This window comes from Neopelma chrysocephalum, unplaced genomic scaffold, assembly GCF_003984885.1.
Source record: "Neopelma chrysocephalum unplaced genomic scaffold, ASM398488v2 Primary Assembly neopelma1_72, whole genome shotgun sequence".
NCBI classification, from domain to species: domain Eukaryota; kingdom Metazoa; phylum Chordata; class Aves; order Passeriformes; family Pipridae; genus Neopelma; species Neopelma chrysocephalum.
This window is the reverse complement of record NW_020897732.1, coordinates 5589010-5612031: the sequence shown is the minus strand read 5'-3', so window position 1 is coordinate 5612031 and position 23022 is coordinate 5589010. Positions and strand designations below refer to the sequence as shown.

Here is a 23022-nt window from a genome sequence, read left to right as displayed (position 1 = left end):
CCTGTTGAAGGTTATTCTGCTGCCAAGCCAACTTCTAGGGAGGATGGGAGAGGAGAGGTGGTATCTTCATTCTGGCTGGCATCTTTATTTTGGCTGGCATCTTTACTATTGAATTACAATGGGCACTACATTGTTGAAAAGCTTTGGTGTTGAAAGAGAGAATTTGCAATCTCTGTAGTATAGCAAACTCCTGATTCAATGATAGCTCTGAAACAGGCAGTTACTGTCTTTAGAAATGTTTAGTAAACACTGTATTTCTATCAACACATTTTTAACAATAGAGGTAGGATTTAATTCTTGTTTTTCTGTGTTTTAAAATCTAACCCCAGTTTGACTTGCTTATGTAGAATACATTTTTCCTGTTCATCTATATCACATTGACTGCAGAGGCTAGAAGGATTGACTTCCATAATTTCCTGGCATACTTGAAAGTGAAAAATCTTAAATCAGAAACAATAGGTATGAACCCAGCAGCCAGAGCCACGTCATCTTTGTCCAAGGTCAGCTACTACATCAAATGCAATGTAGGGAAGTCTCCTCTTGGAAGCAAGATGGCTTTTCATACAGTTATTGAATTCACAACGGAGGTTTAAGAACTATTCTGATGGGATTTTTAGGTTGATATTCTTGACTTTGGAATAATAAACTTGTAGCTAACAACAGAAATTATTCCTTCCTCTCTTACGTGACAACACACATAGGTATTTTTAAACCTTAATGTAAAACCATGATTTCTCTGTGGCTGTGGAACCCTCCCCTCCAGCCATCAGCTCCCTCTGCAGACACTGGAGAGAAGTATATGCTGCACTGAGCCTGTGTTTACGGCAGCATTCCATAATGAGATCTGCAGGAATCATACATTCCTGCTAGAGGTACAACCTAGATTCAAAACTATCTGTGCCTGGTGGTATTCTACCTTGATCCCATGGCGTAGCGTGGATGGAACAATTAAAGATCAGGGACAGGCATAGGTTTGTAACATCATGAAAGGCAAGCAGGCAGGCAGTGAACAGGGAAAGATTATTCACTGTTTCATACAATCATAGCACTAGAGACAGCAGGCTTGAAGCAATAAAAGGGTGCACTTTTTGACAGCACTCTAAATCACTCCCTGTTCCTGGCTGTTGTTGAGATCAGAAGTATCAGTGGGCTCCGGAGAGGACAAGACAGGTCTGTTGATGTCTGAGAAATAGGATGATTCAGGTGCAAACTCTAGCAAAGTAAATTTTTGCTAGGTGCTAGAAAGATATACCAAGGGGAGGATCCCAATTTAAATATCTTTTTTCTCAGTCCGTCACTAACAGCAAATGTTGAAGACTCTGCACAGAGCTAAACTTCCTATTTCTAATCCTCTGTGAGACTTCTTGTGTTCTTAGGTACAACTGACTTCTGGAGATGAACAGGTCCTTTTCTTGCATGTTTAAGATTAAGTCTTCATTGGAGACTGATGGTTACTTTATCCAAAATTCTATTCCAAAGGTGCATGGTGACTTTGATACTTTTTCTAATATTAGTTCATGGATCATAAACCACAAAAATAGTGTCTATATGCTAATAATCACCTGTTGGAAATGAAGATGTAGTTAACCTACATGGCTCTCTTTGTAAAGAAGGTCTAAAGGAATGTGAAACAGGATTTTTATCCATTTGAGCTAGTGGAACTCTGCCCATGGACACCGTACGGTATGGGAAGCAACACTCTCATAGTATGCTCAGTAAGCAGAAAACTACAGGGACAAGCAACACACTTCTCTACATTGCCAGCATTCTCCTGGGCTCCTGTTAAATTGTTAACACAAAGAAGGTTTCTCTGTTTGTTCAGAGCAAGTCACTGAAGCTCTTTAAAATGCCGAATTACTCCATAGGTACATGTGTGCTGTAGGCTTTAGTAGGATTTATACCACTATACTAGAAGTGAACACTGAAATATGGATGACTTTAAATTAATTCATCCTTTTGTGTTTTTTTTTTTCCCTAAGACTCTAATAGTAACACCTAAAATGTGTTCTGTGTACCAAAAATAAATAGCTGCCTTTTCACTGGAGCATATGTTTGACCAAAAGGAGAGCTGGGTAGGATGACCCTGAAAACAGTGACATTTGCTATTTTTCTTTCAGAAAACATAGCTTACCCTGTCCATGTGAGCTATTTTAAAGCCCACACAGGCACGAAGCTGTCTTGGCATTACAGTAGCAATAAGAAAATGGTGTTACAGTGTTTGGCTTGTACAAACTTCCTACATTACCTAAAAATAACTAAGTAGCACATTTGGGAACTATTACGCAGGAGGTGCCTGCACAAGCTTATCGTGTGCATAATATGTTTCCTGGGTGTGTGTATACTTCTCATATGTCTTCCTGAAAATGTAGCCTTCCTGGGAGCAATTTTGAAGGATTTTCAGGATTTTTTTGCCTTTGCTAAGATCTGTAAAAGCCTTCCAGTCACTGTGTGCAGCAGAATGGTGTGATGTCCATGTGATGCTCAGCAGCAGAAAATAGCAGGCTGTGCTCCTTCAATTCTCCAGCAGCTCTTCCCCTTGGTGATGCACCATGACCAAACCACAGCAGTTTAGCAACAACAGGGGAAAAATTGCCAATTCCTCCCAGCAACTGACTCTAATAGGGCAACATGTCAGCATGTGTCTGACTGGAAAAGAAACCCATCTGGTAGGTGATGCTAAAATGTTGCTCATTTGGTTCAGAAAGCTTCTCTCTCTCTCTCTTTTTTTTTTTTTTCCCCACAAAGATTCAAGATGTGTTACAATAAGCAGGGCTGGATAACATGAAATACTTGCTTTTAGGTGAAAAATTAAAGAGCTTAACGGGTTATTACATCCTAACTGCCCCTCTCAGACTTCATTTTCCTCCACCTTCATAGTCATGGACTAAGACAGTTGGCTGAGGTGTAAGGGCCAAAGAGAATACAGTAGCTAATTTTTAGGTTACGTCTAGTTTATGTAAGTCTGGTTAATCAATTCTCAATTTGATTTCCTTCCTTCCTCCCTGTTTTTCTTCCTTCCTCCCTCTCTTCCTTTTCCCTTCTTTTTTATTTTTCTTTTGTTCTCCAGGTCATATCACAGAAGTAAACAGTTTAAGTGGATGTCTCAATCCTGCAGGCTTTACTTTTGCAAAAGTCCTTTTGTAACTGAGGAAATAAAAGCAGGAAGAACACAACCACAAAATGTCCTTTTTCATGAGAAAAGCAAGAGAGCAAAATAAAGTAACATAAACAGGAAAGGAAAAGGAGCTCCAAAGTCTCGTGAGTACAAACATCTCACCTTCGCAAGAAGTTTTTCCTTTGTGTTTGTGACATACTGTTTACAGCTTCCCCTTGCCAGAGTCTGCACAGAGAAAACTGGGAAGGTGAGTTGAGATCAACCCCTCCTTTTCTGGATACTGGGGAACATGTTTGCACTCAGCATCATGGAATCTTACATTTTACATGAGGACTGGACTTTATGGTCTGCCAACAGTTGCAAATCCACCTCATTTCCACAATTGCTCCTATACTGCAGAGCTTTTATTTTTCAACTTTTTTATTCATTTAAGGAGAAAAGAGACTGCTTACTCAAATTGTCTTCATCCTCCATGGTGGTTGGGCCAGGACTCAGGTACTTGAAGGGTGCTATGAAGGTTGACAGTATGCTTAGTTTTTCTAGAAGAAAACAGAAGAAAGGATACATATAATATCAGTACTCACTCAATGCATTCAGTTCTACTTCACAGTTTTACTGAGGTCAAAGCATCTTGGCAAGTCTGTTTCTTTTTTAAAATTTTTTTCTGACTCTACAATCCCACCAAAGTTCACCGAACTTCGATGAATTTATTACAGCTGGCACACGCAAACGCCAAACACACATTTCTCCTGGTTTCTGGCCCCATGTAATAATGTTCCTTGGCTGCGCTTCCCAGAAGTGGTGCCCGAGCACTGCAGAGTGCAGGATGCTTGAACTGGTCCAGCTGAGAACAGGGGAAGCAGTCAGCCCTGGGAGAAGGGACATGAGAACTGCTCTAATGCATGAGACCGTTAGCTCCAATGCATGAAACCATCAACTCCTCTTGCTTTCTCTCCCTGATGGAAGCTGAACCAGAAGTATTAGAGAAAGCTCAAGGGTTGATGGTGCAAGAGACTACAATGGCTTCTAAATCTATAAATTGTTGATATGATTTTTGGGAAACCCTTATGTTGTGCACAGGAAGCTATTATTCATACAATAAGAACACTATTTGAAATCCCTCTTGTGCATATTCATATTAAGTGCTGTTCCTTTTAACAGCACTTTCTGTTTATCCTGCAGATAGTAGATGGCAGAAACATTTACTTCCATGTGCCATGATCAGGATCTGCATTAGATGCCAGGACAGATTGAGCAAAATGAGAACTGATACTGATTTATACTAGCTTAAAATTTGGCTAAGGATTTATCTATAGGAAAATGCTGAAGTTACCATAAACACTAGACACAGAGATACATTTAAATGTTTTATTTCCTTTGATAACTAGTTTATTTAGCTGGACTTTTACTTTATTTAGGCTGAATTCCTCTTGACAAACTACGGGGACCTTACTGGGGACCAACATTAACAGGTGTCCACTTGACAGAAGAAACAGAAACACACCTTACAAAGGTGATCCACAGCTTTGAAGAACTTAGTTGCTTTTCTAAAGTACTCATCTGCTTAGAGAGCCCCAGCTATGGCTGAGGAAATAGGTAGCTGAGGCTCACCTATTTCTTCAGGTGGAAATGCTCTGCATCCTGCACATTGGGAACAATGCTGGCCTTTCATCCTGTGGCAGAAGTATCAAAACCAGACCAAAAATATATTTTTTCAAGTGACCAGGAAAAAATATTTCTATGGGGACTTTCTTTATTAGTGAGAAAATATTTCTCTGAATTTCCTTAAACCACCTGTCTGCTAAACTACCACCCCACCAGTCTGGAAGGCATTCCAGTTGAAGAGCTTTTAAACTTTTTCAGCAGCACATCTGTTAGCTTTTTGGCCTGGTTCTTCCTACATTTGCAAATAATCCTTGCTCTTGTTAAAGACTATTATCGGAACCCATCAGAAATGACTGCATATATTTGCCCTTAGCTGGGTAACACTACAGCTCAACTCTATTACGGGAATTCACAGTAAAAGCTGACTGCTCTTTGTTAAGTAAATACAATGAACAGAATAAAAGATTGCCTGAAGAAAACCTTTTTCCGTCCAGAAACCTTTCAGCCCAGACTAATATATAATTAGAGCACAAATTAGCCTCCTTCAATTGCAATTTCATTAAGGGATTGCAGTGATGTCAGGAACCAAAAGAATGAAGCTATTTATGAACGCTATAGCCAAAAGATTTTCCTAAGTGAATCCTTTGACACTTTTTTGCTAAAGCATTGCTCACTGAGAAATGTGGTGTCTCTGTATGACACCATCTCACTGCTTGTGAGACTGTTGGGTTGTGATCACAATAAAAGCTGATATTCACTCCTGACTTTCCCAACTGGTTTCTTTGATTAAAGTGAAAAGAGCGTAGGCTTTTGGGACCTAATCCAAAAAACTACATTTGGTAAGGGGAACGCTTCAGATGAGAGACATAGGATCAGGGCAGCCCTTGGCTTCAGCACCAGCAATGACTGTTGTGTCTGGATACTGAGATGCAGTGAGCTGAAGTATGTGTACTCCACCTGGGCCTGGCTGCTGACAGCTGTCATATCTTCAGAACTAACCCTCAAGACACTGGATGTCGCACACAAACCTAAATCTTCTTTGCTGAGAAAATACTCTCACTTCTCATAGAGAGTTAACTCATTAACCAAGCAATGAGGACATGTGCTTTCTTGCTGCAGTGACTAATGCTCACTTCTGCCACCAATCAAAAAGCAAGCCCATGTAATTTTATACTATATTATTATTAGTTAAATAAATATTTTATGATTTAGTTTTGTGCAATTGATAGGTGAAATTTAATATGTGGATTTAAAATTTATCAATTTAATTTTCCTTTTGCCTTAAGGAATTGTTTAGCCATCTTTAGCTACTGTTATTACTGTTTCTCACCTGTTCCCAAAGACCTTGCTGATGCCTTTGTTTTGTGTGGCAGAGAAACAGGATGTAAAATTTGATGCATGCTTAGAACAGCAATGGATGGGTTTGTGTCAACCAAACTCAAGCAGGCCCTAATAACAGGATATCCTTCCATCAATACAGATAATAAAGGTTGTAATTCAATATTTCAATCCATTGTTTGAGCAATGGAAGATTTTATGTGTGTCTGGAAGGAGGAGAAAGGCACAGGATTTTGAGTGAGCTATGTAAAAGGAGAAAAGCTGTAGTTTACACGTTGCACAGATGAATTATTGAGCCTATGGAGGAGGAGAAGATAAATGACAGGATAATTAAATGTACATGTTTACAGGGGAATAATATGGCTAGGTATAAAACTATTGGTATGATTGTGCACTTCCATCTTTTGCATGTTATTGCCTATTGCCATACAGACCATGGGGCACTACTTCTACTTTATTATCAATGGTGAAATTCAGCATTAATTTAGTTTACCTTTTCAGAACAAGATAGGAGAGTTGTGTATTCACACTTTAGGGTTCCTGTGTATGTTAATGCCCATCACAATTAGCCTTATTTGCTTAGCGGTTTGATGAAATCTTATGAATAAGAATAAAGGCCAAGTTTAGATTAAAAAAAGACATACAGAAAAATATCATTAAAACTTCCTTTCTTCTCTCACTCTCTTCTCCTTCCACAATTTTTCTTTTTCCAAAAAGAAGCAATTACAGGTAGTGCAAAATTAGAGCAGCTGTTTTTACTTTATAATTGTAAATGTTCTCTGTATTTGTTTCTGAGGAAGTTATTTTCCAAGGCTAGGAGAGAGGGTTTAAGAGAAGAAAGCAAGACATTTCAAAAACTCTTTTCTGCAGAAAGGCAGAATACATAACCCTACATTTATGAGAACCAATACAGGAAGCTGTTATTGCTTGCATTACAGTTGTACCAGAAGCCTCTGATGGCATGAAGAAGAGATTTCATGAGGGCTTACATGGACAAAAAGGAAGCTTTGTTTACAATGGAAATTGAGAGACAAAGAGCAGATATATAGGAATTTATTTCTAGCCACCCTGAAACACTAAAGCAGGATGATAGCATCATATTTTGTAGTGCATTCACTATAAAAACAGCCTTCCAAGTGGAAATCTGCTCCAGTACTCTAAGAACAAAAATCACCATTTCTCCTGAGAAGAAACCTCACTCTCCTCTTTTGGAATGGAAAAGGATTTTGGTTCACTCTTCTTAAGGATATATTTTCCACCAATAGCAAATAGTTAAAAAGAAATCATAAACACTGTTTTGACAGTAGCCATATAAATAACTTAAACAAATAATAAAACCCCATGGGCCAAGATATGTTTTGCATGAAATACAGAAAATGGTTTAGTTCGAATGATTCAGCAAAGCCTGGCATATAAGGCAGGCAGCCAAGTTTCCACTAAAATCTGTTCTTTTTGTGAAGTTGCTCTTGCCCTGGAGATGTAGTCAGAAGGCTGGTCACAGGTCCTGTAAATACACTTTTATTGTGAAGACAAGAATACACATATACAGCTATAAACAGCATTCATGCCCTTCATACCTGTCAGTATTTAAAGGGCACCAGATAATACGGCTTGATCATCAACTCCACGGAAGTTCTTTCACTCTCAATCACCAGAATAAAAGCAATGGAAACAGCAGGAGGTCAATACTTTTAAAAATCAGCCCTTATAGATGTTGGACAAATTGTTTAGCTTTAAGAAGAGCAGACTGAGTGGGGTCATAACAGCAGCCTGCAAGCATATAAAAAGCTGCTGGATGGAAGAAAGGAGCAAACTGTATTCCATGTGCATTAACACAACCAGAAGTAATGGACTTAAATTGCACCAAGGAAAATTCACTTTAGACATTAAAAAAACCCTTCCTAACAGTAAGGATAGTGCAGTGCTGGAATGGCTTGTCTGGTGGGGAGGTTGAGGAGCTGTTGGTGCTGAAGGGCTGTGGGGAAATGGTTTGGCATCTGCAGGGGTTACACTTGTCCTTGGGCCCCTTCCTTGTACTCTCCTATCCCTATGGACTTCAGTAGAAAAACTTGTCCTAACCATGAGATCCCGCAGCAGGTTCTAGTTCTTGGAAACCTGGAAAAGCCAGTAGTGTCTGCTAATATTAGCTAATCTCTAAGCAGAAGTTCGTGGCATGCCCTTTTGCTTGGCAGATAATGAGAACTATTAATAATTGTTTTTTAAAAATGCAACCTCCAAACTCAAGAAGGATTAGACAGATGCAAACCAGTGGTTTGCCCGGTCAGTGTTAACAATATTTTACTGAATTTGTTTCATTCTCATATTCAAATTTATTGCTAAAAGTTACTTGTCAGAGGTTTCTTAAAAAGTATTCTTTTAAAAAGACAAATGTGGACGCTATAAACCAGTCCTAAGTAATTCATTTGGTTTGTGTGGAGTATGAAATTACTCAGGAAGGGACAAATGTGATGCAATAATGTAAACTCAGCTGCAAAACCTCTTGGAAAAAAACATTTTTTTTTTATTTCTCTAAAGCAACAGTTGCAGTTACTTGGATAGTTACATTTTTACAGTTGTGTTAGCCTTGATTTATTTTGAAAGAGGGGGGATACAGGGAGAAGAGAGCCTGCACATCAGGAGATGATTCTTTATCTTCCTTCTCATATCTTAGTCAGTTCAGGCTTGGGCTGACAGTGACTGACAGGATGAAGCGATTCTTAACGCAAAAGAAAAATATGTCAAATTTGTGGGGAAAATAACAATGTCTTTAAACCACAGCACTTACTGAGAAGGGCTCACAGCCTTCTAAATTATGGCTTGTACAGCCACCATGCTGCATCATTTAGTTTAAGCAGCCAGTTTCTAGATAAGGATTTACTGGCGTGGTGTCAGAATCAACCTCTACAGCTGAGTTTGACAACCAGCTGTTGAGTCACGACTGTCTGAGTGTGCAGGGCTTCAGCAGCATTGCCCAACTGCTTTTTGCTTCACAGGCAAGTAGGAAGGCCCTGTGTGATTCTCTTTTATACCTACACTGACAAAGCTGCGCTGGAGTGCCTGTGAAGTGCCACCACAGCACCAATGGGGCTGGGAGGACAGTCTGTCCATCTACTCCAGCCATATTTAGGCTGGAAGTGTGCCTGCCCTAAACCCCTTCAGAGGGCTGATGTTTCTGTGCAGGCACAGGCAGCAGCTTTGGTACAGCTGTGGGCTCCTGCAGCAGCTCCGTTTCGGTGTCTTGCGTGGGTAGGTTCAAGCCCGCATATATTCGCAAGGGGCTGTTGGCACATGCCCATTCCTCCTTGGTTTCTGCTTTTTCCTCTCAGCCCTACACTGTGAGGCCTGAAAGTGAAGCTCTGCTGTCACCATGGACCCTTGAGAGCCATCAGTCAATGCAACCTGAACAGCACATCTGGCTGAGCAGCCCAGGGGAGGAAAAAGAGACTGTGGACCGGAGGATATGAAAGGGTTAAAATATGTGGGACTGTTCCTGTCTGCAGTTGTGCTGCTTGGCACCCCTGAGAGTGTGGCCTTCAAGGTGGGCAGTTACCAAAGGTCTGCTTTTTGTAATTGGTTTTCAATCCAAGGCATTTGCAGTGATATCCTACCCTGGCCCATATGGGAACAATAGGGAAAGCTTTTCTTAGAGGTAGCAGAGGAATATGTGGAGAGAAAAAACCCTCCTGGTTAAATATGATTTTTGACTGGAACATTTTTCTTAAAAGTAGGGAGAAAAGGTAATATTTAGATTAAGGGATTTAGGTTTTTATAAGGAAAAAAAGTACTCAGCATTACAGGTTTTGTTCTCTGCTTCAGCAAGGACATGAAATAAAGACAAAATATCAGAGCACAATTTTTTTTAGCCTGATAACCAAAAGGGAAGAAAAAATCAAGGAACATTTGGATAGTCAGCATTTCAGGCGAAGGTTTTCAGCTGCACGAAGCAGGTTGTGCCTTGAGTTAGAAGTCAGAGGTGTGAACCTGGAGCCATGAAATCTTCCTCTGAAACAGGGCAACAAGCTGTTCAGTACGATGCAGTGCCTGGGTGCAAAAGCACCTGCCCCTGTGCCTTGCCTGCAAGTTGAACATGGTCTGCCAAGTGCAGGGGGCGTCTGTAAATAGATCTACTTGCTGCCTTCATAATTTATTTATCTAGTTCTTGGGGCACAGAATACCTTTCTGCTCTATTCTTGTTCAGTGTTTAGCAAAATGGGATCTGTGTCCAAGATGAGAGCTCTGAAATGCAATTATATTAAGTAGCAATAACAGTTTATGGTATTATGATACTGCAGAGAACATTGAATGTGAAACATCAGTTAGCTCAGGGGCCTGGCAGCTGGACTAATCCTTTGTGCATCCTGTTCCAGCTGTTTGCTGACCCAGAACTGCTACTCTTGGAAAGCTTTGGAGAAGCTATGTGAAATGTTTTACCAGTGCCAATCCAGCCCCTAACAGGCAGCGGCAGGTTCATGCCCTGTGCTCTGTCTGCTCTGCAGACCTGTGTCCCACCAGTGCCTCCACCCATGGCTGTACTCATTTACTCTGAGGCCAAAGCAACTTCTGGTTTATCACTTAGAAAGCAGAAAGGATCAGCAAAAAAGCCATGCATGTGATTTGTACGGATTCGTCCAATATGGTCTGAGATGCATGGAAATGGGCTTAATTGATTGCATTACTCATTGAGACGTTATTTCTTTCTACAGTGGTATGTCCTGCTGCTCTCTTCTCCTGAATTTTCAGAATGGAGATGATGGGGTTTAGCTGCAGATTCACCCTATGAATGCAAATAGGTGTTTGTGTAGACAAACCTCAGGGACTGTACTTCAGGACTCCCTAACAGCACACTCCAAGCACCTTCACCATGAAAGACCATTTACAGAATGAAACACGTTGTGGTAAAATATTGGTTTCTTATTACTTCCAGTAAAGAGCAAAGTAAGTAAAAACACAAGGTGGTTGATGGATTTTTTATAAGAAAGGCATTGTGTATGTGTGTTGTTCTCTATTAGATTCCATGGAAATCAATTTGAAATCCAGTTCAGCCTAGTAAAATTAAATCTAAAACTATTTAATTTTGTTGCAAGAGTGTTTCTCTCTCCTGATGCCTTGCTTGAGGAAACATGGAGATAAAAACTCTTGAGTTATTATCAGTTTATGTGCATCAGTCTGCCTGTGGAGCGTACTATATTATGTATTTCTAAGTGATCTGGCTGTGGCTTGGAGATGGCAGTTTAAAAATCACATCTTTGCAAACTTCTTATGCTATTTGAACATTCATTTTGGAAATATTTTTATTTTGCATTCTATAAACTGTGACAGGGTTTTATTTCCTATTTTTACCCCCATTTTTTAGGATGTCATCACTTTAGAAAACAGGAGAAGCACAGAGAATAAATTGCATAAAACCCATCAGTTCTCAATGTGTGCTGAATGGAGATGCAATGGAAACCATAAAAAATGTCCAGTGGATTTTTTAAACATACAATAAATCTTTGTGATTAACTATGACTATTTGATTGTATGCCAAACAGCATCAACAAAGAGCAAAACTCTTCAGTCACATGGGTAACTAGTTTGGCCATGTTAAGGTGAATAAACTAGTTTCTCATTATTCTGCGTCTACATACAACTCTGCACTACTTAAGGAGACTTCGCTAAGCTGAGGTGGAAAAACTATATGAAAATTCTCTATTTGGGTTAAGAGAAGTTTGCCTATTACTAATTTAAACCTGTCAAATAAATTATGATTATGTGAAACATGTGTGGTCTATGCCAGAGTAAGAGCACCAAAGCTAGTAATGGTATTTAAAAGAATGCCTGGAGCCAATGGAGCTGAAGGTTGGGGAAGTAAAGTGGCTGTCTTTGCAGGCAGTAGGACTCTGCATGCAGAAGGACATAGAGGATATAAAGCTTTGTGCTGCACTACCTGATTTTGAAATGGTTTGTCACCTTCTGAAACCAGCAGTCCACTCAGGTACTTAAATTGTAAGGTGGGGCTGACCTGTTAAAACCAAACTTCAGTTTTCCAAACTCTGACTCCAAGTTAAGCCACCATCTGCTGTAAGAAAGGCTGAACAACCCTAGGAGGGACTGATCTCATCAGCATGAGCATGTACAAATAAATGCCTCCTGAGATAAATACAATAAATGACTCCCAGAAGATGTCTACTGATTTTGCTTTGGACCTGGACTATTGATTTAGACTAAAAAACCTAACTTGTAGATGTCCAAATTAGGAGACATGATTTCTACCCTACCTTGCCAGGAAATCTTGATCTGTGTTCTGATGAGTGTTACCACTGCCTGTGGCTGGATTATATGGTACAGTGGGAGATGTCCTGCTTTCCTGAGCAATGTAGCCCCAGAAAGAAGGTTCTAGTGTTGACACATTTTTTTGAGAGTTTCAGTCCTTGATCTTAACAGAGCTTTGGGGAATGAACAAAATGGTGTGTTACTTAAAGAGGGATCAAGTCTCCTTTGTGCTCACAGAGCTCCCACTGAAAACATTCAAAGAACTGCAAACACTAGGACTTGCTACATGGGGAAACTGAAGAAGATATCTGTGTAGGTGCAGTGTGGATGAACAACTAAGTACTTATTTTATACTTTGTAAGATGATAGTTTCACTCTAAAGTTTGGATCACCTAACATGGGCATAACAATGTGCTTCACCTCAACACAAAAAGCTCTTTTAGTTCTTTTAAGATTCCATTTGTCAACCTGCAATAATGCCTGTGAAGGCACATGCAGATATAGCTGTCCCTCTTTCCAAACTGACTATGGGACCAATGTGAAACAGCCCCACCTGAGGGCAGATACTGCCTGTCAGCACTGCTGTTTGACACTGTAACTCCCTCCTTCCAAACTGAATGCCTGCTTAAACATTAGGAAATGAATGGCTTGCATCAGAAAGGTCTAGTCAGCAATTAGTGGCGAAAGGCTTTTTAAGATCTGTTCTTTGTTCATCTACTGTAAGAAGCCAAGTATGACCTCTCTCTCTTGTACAGCCATAATAATAATAATGCATATTTAACCTGAATCCTGCCCTAATTTATCCTTGGTAACACGAGGCAGTCTTGTGTTAACCAGCCTATCTGCGAGCAGAAAGTTAAAGGCACCACCATTATAATTTAGGGATGCTCTTACTGAGATGTGTGTGCTTATTGAGAGCAAAAATTAGCTCTAGGTGATATAAGAGGGCTGAGATTTACAGTGCTTTCCCAGACAAGATGTTACTGACAGAATTCAGGTCTGCTAATTAGGCCAGTTATTTAAGTATTTAGGCACTTAAATTCTCATTTGACCCTGTGGGAGTTGAAAGGAGTTAAGGGCTGCTCTGGGTCTGTCCTGGCTGTTGCTGGTACTACAGCAACTACAAAGCAACTGCTCCAGTTTCACCTGTAAAGGCATAAGCCTTCAATATTTATTAAGCTTTCCATCACAGCTTGTAGAGAGTCTGATAGCCTCAGGTTCATCACTGCTACTTTGTTAGTATTTTCTTTTTACCTTTTCAGTCTTTATTCAATCCCAACACAAATGGCTTCAAATCTTTTCCTTAAGAGTGGTGACAAAGGAAAAGTTTGCTAAAGCTTTACAATGAGGGCCAAGTTTTCAGAGTGATGCAAAGGGAACCTGACACCTGACTCCCATCAACAATAATAATGGGGGTTATGCATCTAACTCTTTCTGCATTGTGCTGACATTGTACCCTTGAATGTTAGTACAGTCCAATAATTCTCCAAAGATGAGGCAGCTTATTTTCTCTGCCATTGCTGCTTTGCTGGCATTTTTATGGCATTCCCAGAAGTACTACCTGTCAGAGTTAGTACTTCCAAGGATGGCATTGCTTTGGGGTGATTGAGGATTGATGTAATTAAAGAGAAGGCAGTCTACTGCTTGCCTGTGGGTATTTTATATTAAGCGTTTCACTGCACAGCTACGATTGATGATTTAAATGATGGCAAAGTTGGGCTGCTCTGTATGGGCAACAGTGATCTGAACTGTGAGTTCAGGGACGTGAGTCCTCTACTTTGCACTGAAAATTCTGAGAATGTGGCAGAAATAGAGCTTTCTAGGAAAACTGCAACCTCCTCACGAGCCATTTAACAAAGGAAGGTGTCCCTGCCCATGGAAAGGGGGTTGAAATGAGATGATATTTAAGGTCCTTTCCAAATGAAGCCATTATATAAATAACACTACTGAAAACTTGCAGAAACTTGTCACAGGACTGGATAGTCCCAGTCACAGCTAGGGACAAGTAAAAATTGAGAATTATTTGGAAAAGAATAGGAAAAAAAGTTACATCATTGAATAAATCCCCTGGGTGCAGTTGTTGTCTTAAGTGGGATCATCTGATTAAATCTACACATGGCTTTTGTATATCCACATCTGAAACAGTCACTGTAGTCTTTCTGTATAGTCAGTGAAGACTCAGTCAATATAGCCTTTGACATTTATTTCATTCTAAAGTAAGTATGCGTTAGTCTTGTTCTGTAACTTGGACATATTAAAAGCCATGTGAAATATCAGGCATATTATTATCTCAGTGTTTACCCCTTAATAAAATGATGAAGTATTAAAATCCAACAGAAAAGTTGCTTTTTAACACTGCAGACAGAGTTTGATAAAGATAATCTGGGAACATAAACCAGCTCTTTGTGCAGAAAGAAGAGGAATCTTTTTCTTCTCTTCCCTGCCATAATGTCCATAAACTCCAATTACATTTATAACTTTGCATTAAATAAAATATGTTATTTTACACAAGCACTTAAAAAGTCTACTAAATATCCAATAACAGTTTTCTTTATTCCCTTGTTAGCAGCTGCCATGGCAGCAGGACTCACACAAGAATGAAAGTGATTTAGTGCATTGATTTGCAGTTGGCTCAGCCCCCTGTTCTCAAACAGAACTGATTAGCTTAGCAGGAAAGTGCCATTTACTTTTTATCATGTTTCTTTTCTGCTCATCTCCCTTCGGTGGCTGCCAAGAGGAACAGAAGGGCTGTAACCTCCTGAGCAGGTTGCTTGCTTACTTTCTTCAACTCCAAATTCTGCAATTCTAAGGACTAATTTGTCTGGATAGTTCTACAGCATCAATACAGATGCTAGGGTTACTGCTTTGGTGTACTGAGAACAGGTCCCAGTGAGCTCTTTCAGGATGTTTCTACACAAAATTAACCCTGACTATGACAATCCTCTGTATGTCCAAAAAATTAAATCATTGAATAAATTCCAAAACAAATGTCCAAAAGTCCCATCTAAACCAGGATTTTAGATTTTTTTTTTCACCATTTACTGGAAAAGCTAATAAGACAAAAAGGCAAAATGTCTAGCCATGAAGGTTTCTCTTGAGTATCTCACTTTTGTTTCATAAATTGATCCTAGGGCTTGTCTTTTAATACATAACATTTGGAGGACTGTGTATACACTTCTGCACCTCTGATCTTCTGTATATTGAAGCTGCTGGGGAAATTCTTGATTCACCAGTAAAAAGTAAAGATTTTCTGCAGTGCAGAATGACTAGCAGCTGCAATAAAAACAGTGGAAGTCATTGAATTAGCAATTATTTTCCCTTGAAGACCAATTCATGACACAAGTTCAGTTTGCTTTGGATAAGACTCCATAATTTCATGGGTCAGATCCTCAGCTGGAGTGAATATCTGTGGCTTTATTGAACTCCATGAACATCCATGGAGTCATGCCAGCTGAGGTCAGTAGAATAACACTGTTTGAAATCAATTAAGGTTCTGATCCTATAAACTTGTCATGACTATTCAGTCTTGTTAGGCCTTTCCAGTTCTCATGCAAACTGGTCAAAAATTCAGCGAAGTCAAAGCTTCTCAGGGGTGTTAGATCTTTCCAAGTCTGTTTCTACTAAGAAATAATAAGGGAAAAAAAAAAGAATGGGTGGGAGGCTGAAAACCATGGTTCAGAGTTATTTCTGGAAACAAAGATTAAAAGATGAAGAGGGGAGAGAGAATTTCCTTCCTACTTTCTAGCTGAAATTCACTCTCAATAATATTAATCCTTTTGGACCCTTTACAGTTAGTAGAGATGAAGAGGCTAATCTCTTCTACACTGGAGGCTCCATTAGTTCTACTAAATAGCTGGTGCAGCACCAGAGAAAAAAGTACATACGCATTTACTTCCCTTCTCCTTTGATCTCAGCAAGAGATTATACAACAGCTCCCATATTCTGTTTTTTCATTTTAAAATGCAAAGCAATCTGTAACTTTCTTCCCTCTGGCATAGGAAATCCTGGTGAGGAGAGGGGCCCTTTACTAGAAAATGTATAGCTCACACTTCTCAAATGTATCTAACTCCATTAGTCATGTGAATTCAATATCTTTTATTCTCTTGTACGAGCCATCTTTCCTCCTTCCGCAGCAACAAAGAAAATCCTCTTTTCTGGTGAAGCAGGAGTTGTTTGAACTTCACTGATTCAAAAGATCTCAGTCTCTGCCATAGCTAATGAACTCCTGACAAACTAGGGGTGTGCTGATTGCGCAACATGACTACAGCCCTCTCCTAAACCACCGGAAAATAAAATACGTCTTTACAGGACCTAAAGTACTGCAGAAGTGGGTATACTCACTGTCAGCAAAACCTTACTCTTTTGGTGCTGTATACCATTTGTTCTGCCACTGCTGGCAAACTTTAATAATCATGAGTTGAATTTTAGGATAAGATGACTCATGCTTTAGACTCCATTGATTACAAAGGGAAACCCATGTGCCTGGCTCAGATATAGAAGTAAATATTTGGTCAGACAAATCAATAGTCATCCATCTGATCATCCTCAGATCTCACACTTGTTTCTGTGAAATGTCCTCCTTGGCTAGCTTCTGGGTTTTCGTCCTGTGAAAATGCAGACACAAGGTGGTAGAAGAAGGGAAAATAATGGCACCAGAGTGTAGACACAATATGGTGTCAGAAGGTGGCTGAGGCTCATACCTATAGCTGGAGGCGTAGAAATATAGATACAGGCACAAGGTTGTGGCCTCCAAAGTGGAACCTGTAACTCTGTATCAGAGCCTATCAGAATTATTTAGGTTTGGAGATCATCAAGCATCAGATACCTCAAAAAGGGGTACACAGGTGACAACCGCCTTAGTGTGGTTTTGATGAAAGTAGTCAGTAATAAACACTGAAGACTGGAGTGTAACCAAAATCTACTGCCCTTCAGGGCCTGGGGAGCTTGTCATTGGGAGGGACCCCTTCTGTTTGGGACTTTTTCCTGAGGACTGATGTCCAAGCCCTGTCTTTCAGACTGGGAGGAAATGGGAACAGGGATCACATCTTGGATGGGGGTGGCAGTGAGGGTAGACCCTTGTGTGACACAGTTACTGCATTTATCCAGAGCAGGGCTGTGTCAGAGCTGGAGACTGGAGCTCCTGGGACTGGGACTGATGGCCCTAGAGAGGATGTGAGCAGGTGGGGGGGAGCCCTCAGGGACCTCCCAGTCAGCAGACTGTTAATACAGTCTGGCTACCTGCACATATAGTTCTACTTCTATGTATATTTTAATGCTCTTATACATACATTTTAACCTTTAAATTAGACTAGTGAGTTTTCAATATAGGAAAAATAGTAACAGATATTCAACAGTAATCCTGCTTTTCCCCACTGCCACTGGAAGGTACTAATCCACCCAAAATAGGAGTCCTTGCAGCAATCACACACTTAATGACCATGCTTGATGAGGCCTCACTTGGCTTCCAAGCCTATTGATTAAAATATGCCGGGTTGTGACGCACAGCAGAGACACTGTGAACTGCAAACACCATGTGACTTCCCCTGTGACCACCTTGAAGCAGACACAGTGGCACAGGAACACACCTACCCCCCTGGATCACTGTTCCGAGCACAAACCTTTTGCTGATGGTAACCCCTTTTGCTGAATGGGCCCCCAAGGAGCTGGCAGCAAGTGCCAGGACAGGGAAAAGCTCATGCTGCCATGGGGGTCATCTGAGCAAGCCCTGATGGGGCCAGGCTGCAGCCTCACATTCTGCAGATGGATAGTTCTCTGTTATGCTGCCACACGTGAATGCTGGGTCAGCGTAGCAAAACAATATTTGTAACCTCAGTTTTCACTATTAGAAATAAGCTGTGCTCTGATTTTTTCAGTTTTGTAGCATTGTTCAGATTCAGAATCCAGAAGAGTGGAATATATTTGGAGTTATGGGAGTCACATCTGTAGTGCCATGGCTAAAGACATTGCAACTGTATATATTAACTTTTCCAAGGCACTTGGTTGTCCAGGAGCATTCAGAATGTTCAGGAGCATTTGTGCTAACAAAATTGAAGAACTTGGGCCTTGGCTGAGCTTCAGAAGATAGATTTGCTTCATATTTGTAACAGAAGAGACCGAGAGAGAGAGATGGAGAAAGAAAAGGTGACAGTTTGTCTCCAGAAGTAGCCACACAGTAAATCTCCAGCGAAGAGCTTTATTGGAAGAAATCCATTTCCACTATTCTGCTTCCAGGCTTTATAGACAGTTATCAGGATAAAGGTACTTGTTTAATGCTGATGATTTCAATACAAACAATCCAATCATTCCTTTCCTTGGCCCTGAGTGACAAAACTTCAGAGTTGCAATGTGAACTCTGCCACTTCCACAAATGACTTACTAGCAAGAAATGAACTTCCTCAATTCAACAAGAAATAGAGGAAAACAAATCCATATCTTTCCCCTCCACCCCAAAGGGACAACAAGATCATAAAGTCATGCTCCACATGGCCCTGATACTGTAAGGTGGATCAGGCTATAGATTGAGGTCTGTGCCATTGATATGTGTAGAGCTCAAGATCTGTCTAGCTAATGTGTACTGCTGAGAGAGTGATTTGTACTTAATTTGTTCAGTAGCTTTTCTGTTTGTATCACTTTGATTTTTCTAAATATATTTGTCGGTAGAATTTGCTTAAATGCACTTTGCAAGCATATTTCAGCCTATGCAAACTATTTATTTCGACTGTTCACTACTCATGCTGTGTAACCAGCCACCTAAGGCAAACTGCAGTTTTCCAGTGCTTTTGCAGATGACTGATCCCTGAAGTGCCCTGAACTGCTTTACAAATCTCTACTGTAATATGTTTCCAGTCACCCAATAAGGTTACCAAAAGCTATTTTTCAGTCACGTAACAAGGGTCACTATCTGTTGTCTCCTAACACACATGCTTAGTGTCCTGACAGAAATGAAAACAGTGATGGAGTGATTTACACACACAAAATTAGTTGGAAAAGGAACATTTTCATGATTCTTTTTAGCCCAGTTATATTCAAAGTGTAAAATTTGCTTCCAAATCTCTTAATAAACTAATAAAAAATGCAAATGCTAGCTTGTGGAATTCTTAACTGGAAATAAGTACACTAAAACTTCTAACAGATGCATATTAGGCCTTTGCTTGGCATATCACTTGTCAGGCTGCTGCTGAAGAAGTCTGAAGTCTGGACTGCACAACTGCATCCACAGTTTGAATCCATCGGGTAAGTTTGGGCAATACCTCATGATTTTAACCCTGAAAAAGGAGATGTGATTTCTGCTCCTGATGAATGGCAGTGGACGTACTTTCCTCATGGATAAAACCAGAGAGTCTCACAAGACTAAATCATAACCTCTTGGCTGTCCCAGAGTCTTTCACCTGGTCAGCTTGATGCTTAGCACAGTAATGGCTAAGGTTAGATGAGATGAACCCCACTCTGACTGTTTTGATTTGTAACAACTCCTGGTGCCAGATTGATAAAAGCCTGGTGCGTTAGTACAGAAGTAACAGCTGCGTTTATCTGCAGAGACCCCTATGGAACAAGGGTGTTGTTTTTATGGTTAGTTAGCAGGGATTTTAGGAATGAGCTGCAGAAGAAATCTGACTGCTAATGACACATCTGCAGGCAAAGGTGCCACAGCATTCAGAGTTCAACAGAACAGGGCTCTCAAACCTGCGTCACTTGCCATAGCTCCATCTATCATATCATTGAAGTCCCAGGCACCTCTTGGGGAAATGTTTATTTCTGAAAACCTAGTTAGAAACATATGTTATAGACCAGAATATTTTGCATTTTTTAACAGCCACCTTGGGGTCACACCCAAAGGCTTCCACTCTCTTGCAAATGACAAACTCTGACTCAGGCTGGGCATAACCCAAAACACCTTGTCATCACTCCTTGTGGGAACATCATTACATATGGCAAAATTAATAGAAAATAAAGATATCTGACCTAAAATAGACAACATGTATTTTTAAGCATAGAGGAAGGTCATTCGGCACTGTTATTTTGAGGACTTTGCTGACAGAGGTTTTTCTGTAACGTTCTAATTTCAATGCTACTATCTATAGCTCTTTGTGTAGATTTGTCCTTTCAATGTGCACTGTTGTCAATGGAAAGATACTGTAAGCTGGTTTCAAGGTGTGACTCAGAAAAAGCTGGCAAAAAAGGTGCTCCGAAATTTTCAAAGCCATGTTGCGTATCTTCAATTCTCGTGGATACACATGCAATCCTCTACAGCTTGGCAAATCCCTTCCATAAGCTGCCTCCCACCTACAAAACAGTGTCAAGGTCATCCAAAAGGATTCTAGCACATGTTTACCAACTCTTGTGGACAACCTTGTATCTCTATTATGGTTGATGTCTATGAGAGAGTGTACGTACAGATCACCTTCGCATGCAGACGCACATACATTTACAGGAACCTTTGTGGTTTTCTAAACATAAGCACAGAGTTTGTAAATCCCAGCTTCTAAAAACCTAAACACATACTGGACCCACCTACACCTCAGAGTTCTTGGCATCCAGCTAAGACACTCATGATTGAAACAGGGTTCCCCATGTCCAAAAAAAAATCTTCATATTTGTTTTGAGGAGTAAGGCTTGGAAGACTCACAGGTTAAATTTTAAACTGATTATGATGAGGCTTGTAGAAGGGAAATCAGGGCCATACAGAGATCTGGAAGGAGGTAGATCTAGATGAATAGTAGCTTTTAAAGGAGCAGCACAGAATATATGTTTAGAAAGAAATCCCATATTGATTTAAGATGCACAGCTATCCCAGATATTGCCTATAAGCCCATTAGAAGAATAGGATTTCGTTTCTCACAAGGATGATTTTCTTTTTGAAGGTCTGTTCTACACTATTATTGAAAGACCAGAAAATATCATAGCTTGTCCCAAAACAGTTTACCGCCTTGTTTCCTCTTTCTTACACACTGCCCTTTTCTGACAGGCTGCTCAGGAGGATGATGGGGATTTAATGTTTGCTCTGTGGCACACAAAAAAAGCATTAAAAAAAATCCTCATGTAAATAATTGCATCAATTTTGCAATCAACCAGAAAACAAACAAAATCCGATGAGACCAACACTAAATATACTAATCTTGGCATGCTCTGTATAATTAAAACAATTTCACCTTGAAATCTGGCATTAATTGCAATATGGAGCACCTCCAGATCTTAGCATTTTAGTTTGTTTTTATGGACCTAGCTAGAACAGAGGTTTGCACATTAAATATTTTCTAGTCTTTTTGCTTCTGATTCATTTAGCAATTATTTTATGGAATCTATCTGCTGAATATCAGTTGTCTCTTGTTTCTGTTGCTGCACCTGTATGACTTAGGAAATGCCACAATGCATCTCACTTGGCAGCAAAATTCATCACAAAGTCATTGATATCAACGTATTGGCAAAATCCAAGTAAATCCCAAATCTGTGTTTGCATTCAATGCACATAGCATTGAAGAGGTTTGCTGCTGTTGTCCTCTAAACACTGATAGAAGAAAATTTTAAAAACAGTTCTCAATCTCAACACTATAGTTTCAGATTTCCCACCTTCATATAGGGGTTCAGTTTACAGGAGAAGTCTAACAATATCCTTAGTGTCGATATTTTTGTGGAAAACTATTTACATAAACCAAAAAGGAAGCACCAAAACTTACATGCAAACCCCTCAGCTTTGCCCTTAAATTTAGCAGAGAAAATGGATTTCAATTTCAAACTTTAGGAAAATGCAGATCTTATTTTAAACTTTAGACCTTACACTTGGGTAATTCAGGTTTCTTAGAGTCTAGTGTGGTTCTAGTACGAGTCTGATTCCCCACTTAAATTTAAGTTTTATCACTTGGGCCTAGCTTTAATTTAAATACTGAAGATTTATTCAGTTGCCTTCCTTCTTCTAATATCAAGCAGTTTCAGCTAAAGAGATTTGAACTTGAAATACACGCATTTAGCATGGGTACTGTTAAATTAACAGTGATATATATGTGTTTGTAGGCATTGTGACCTTTATTAGCTTCTCATTATGTTTGAAAATAGTTCTTGTTATCTGACTGAATGAATTATGCTGAGCATTGTTATGGCTCAGATAACCTATTGAAACTAGTTATTTTTCATGATATGTTAAATGTTAAAACTAACAAGCAGTTAGTTAAGCATTACACTGGAGACTATCATTATGTCTTACATTTCAGAACATGCACTTTTAAAATTGTTCAGATGAAAGATGAATCAAAGCACTTCAGCTTCAGGGATAGGACTGGAGGTGCACATCCCTTCAGACTGAACTGGAGTATAAAATCCAACAAAAATTGCTTTTAAAATTTAATAATTTGCAAAATCTATGGTTAAGCACAGCCTGGCTGCGATAGATAAGTAAAATAAATACTGCAAAGTCATTTTTTAATAATCTGTGGCATGAAATTTAAGCACAAGAGAAAACATTTCACAATCAAGTCAGAAGCTTTTTGTAAATGATCAAATGAGAATTTAACCCCCCTCACCTACCAATGCAAAATACATCCAGTTTATCCTTCAGTTCACACAGCATACTCCTAGATTCCTTTGTTTAAATGCCTTTTAATTCTAGTAGAGCCTTTGTTGTAACCCCTTTTTTGAACTACAGTTATTTACAACAACCTCAGACAAAGATAGACAGATCCTGGAGCCTCTTTGCTGGAGTATTGGCACATCACATGCAG

General features: G+C 39.8%; 1 protein-coding gene across 1 annotated transcript in view; it reads right to left on the bottom strand.

Annotated features, from left to right (window-relative positions):
• The window catches only part of ADARB2 (adenosine deaminase, RNA specific B2 (inactive)), a 304235-nt gene that overhangs the window by 106015 nt on the left and 175198 nt on the right, over positions 1-23022 (bottom strand). Inside the window, exon 2 of the mRNA XM_027686967.1 lies at positions 3568-3654. Coding sequence (XP_027542768.1) covers positions 3568-3654 — 87 coding nt within the window. The remainder of the gene's footprint in view (positions 1-3567; positions 3655-23022) is intronic.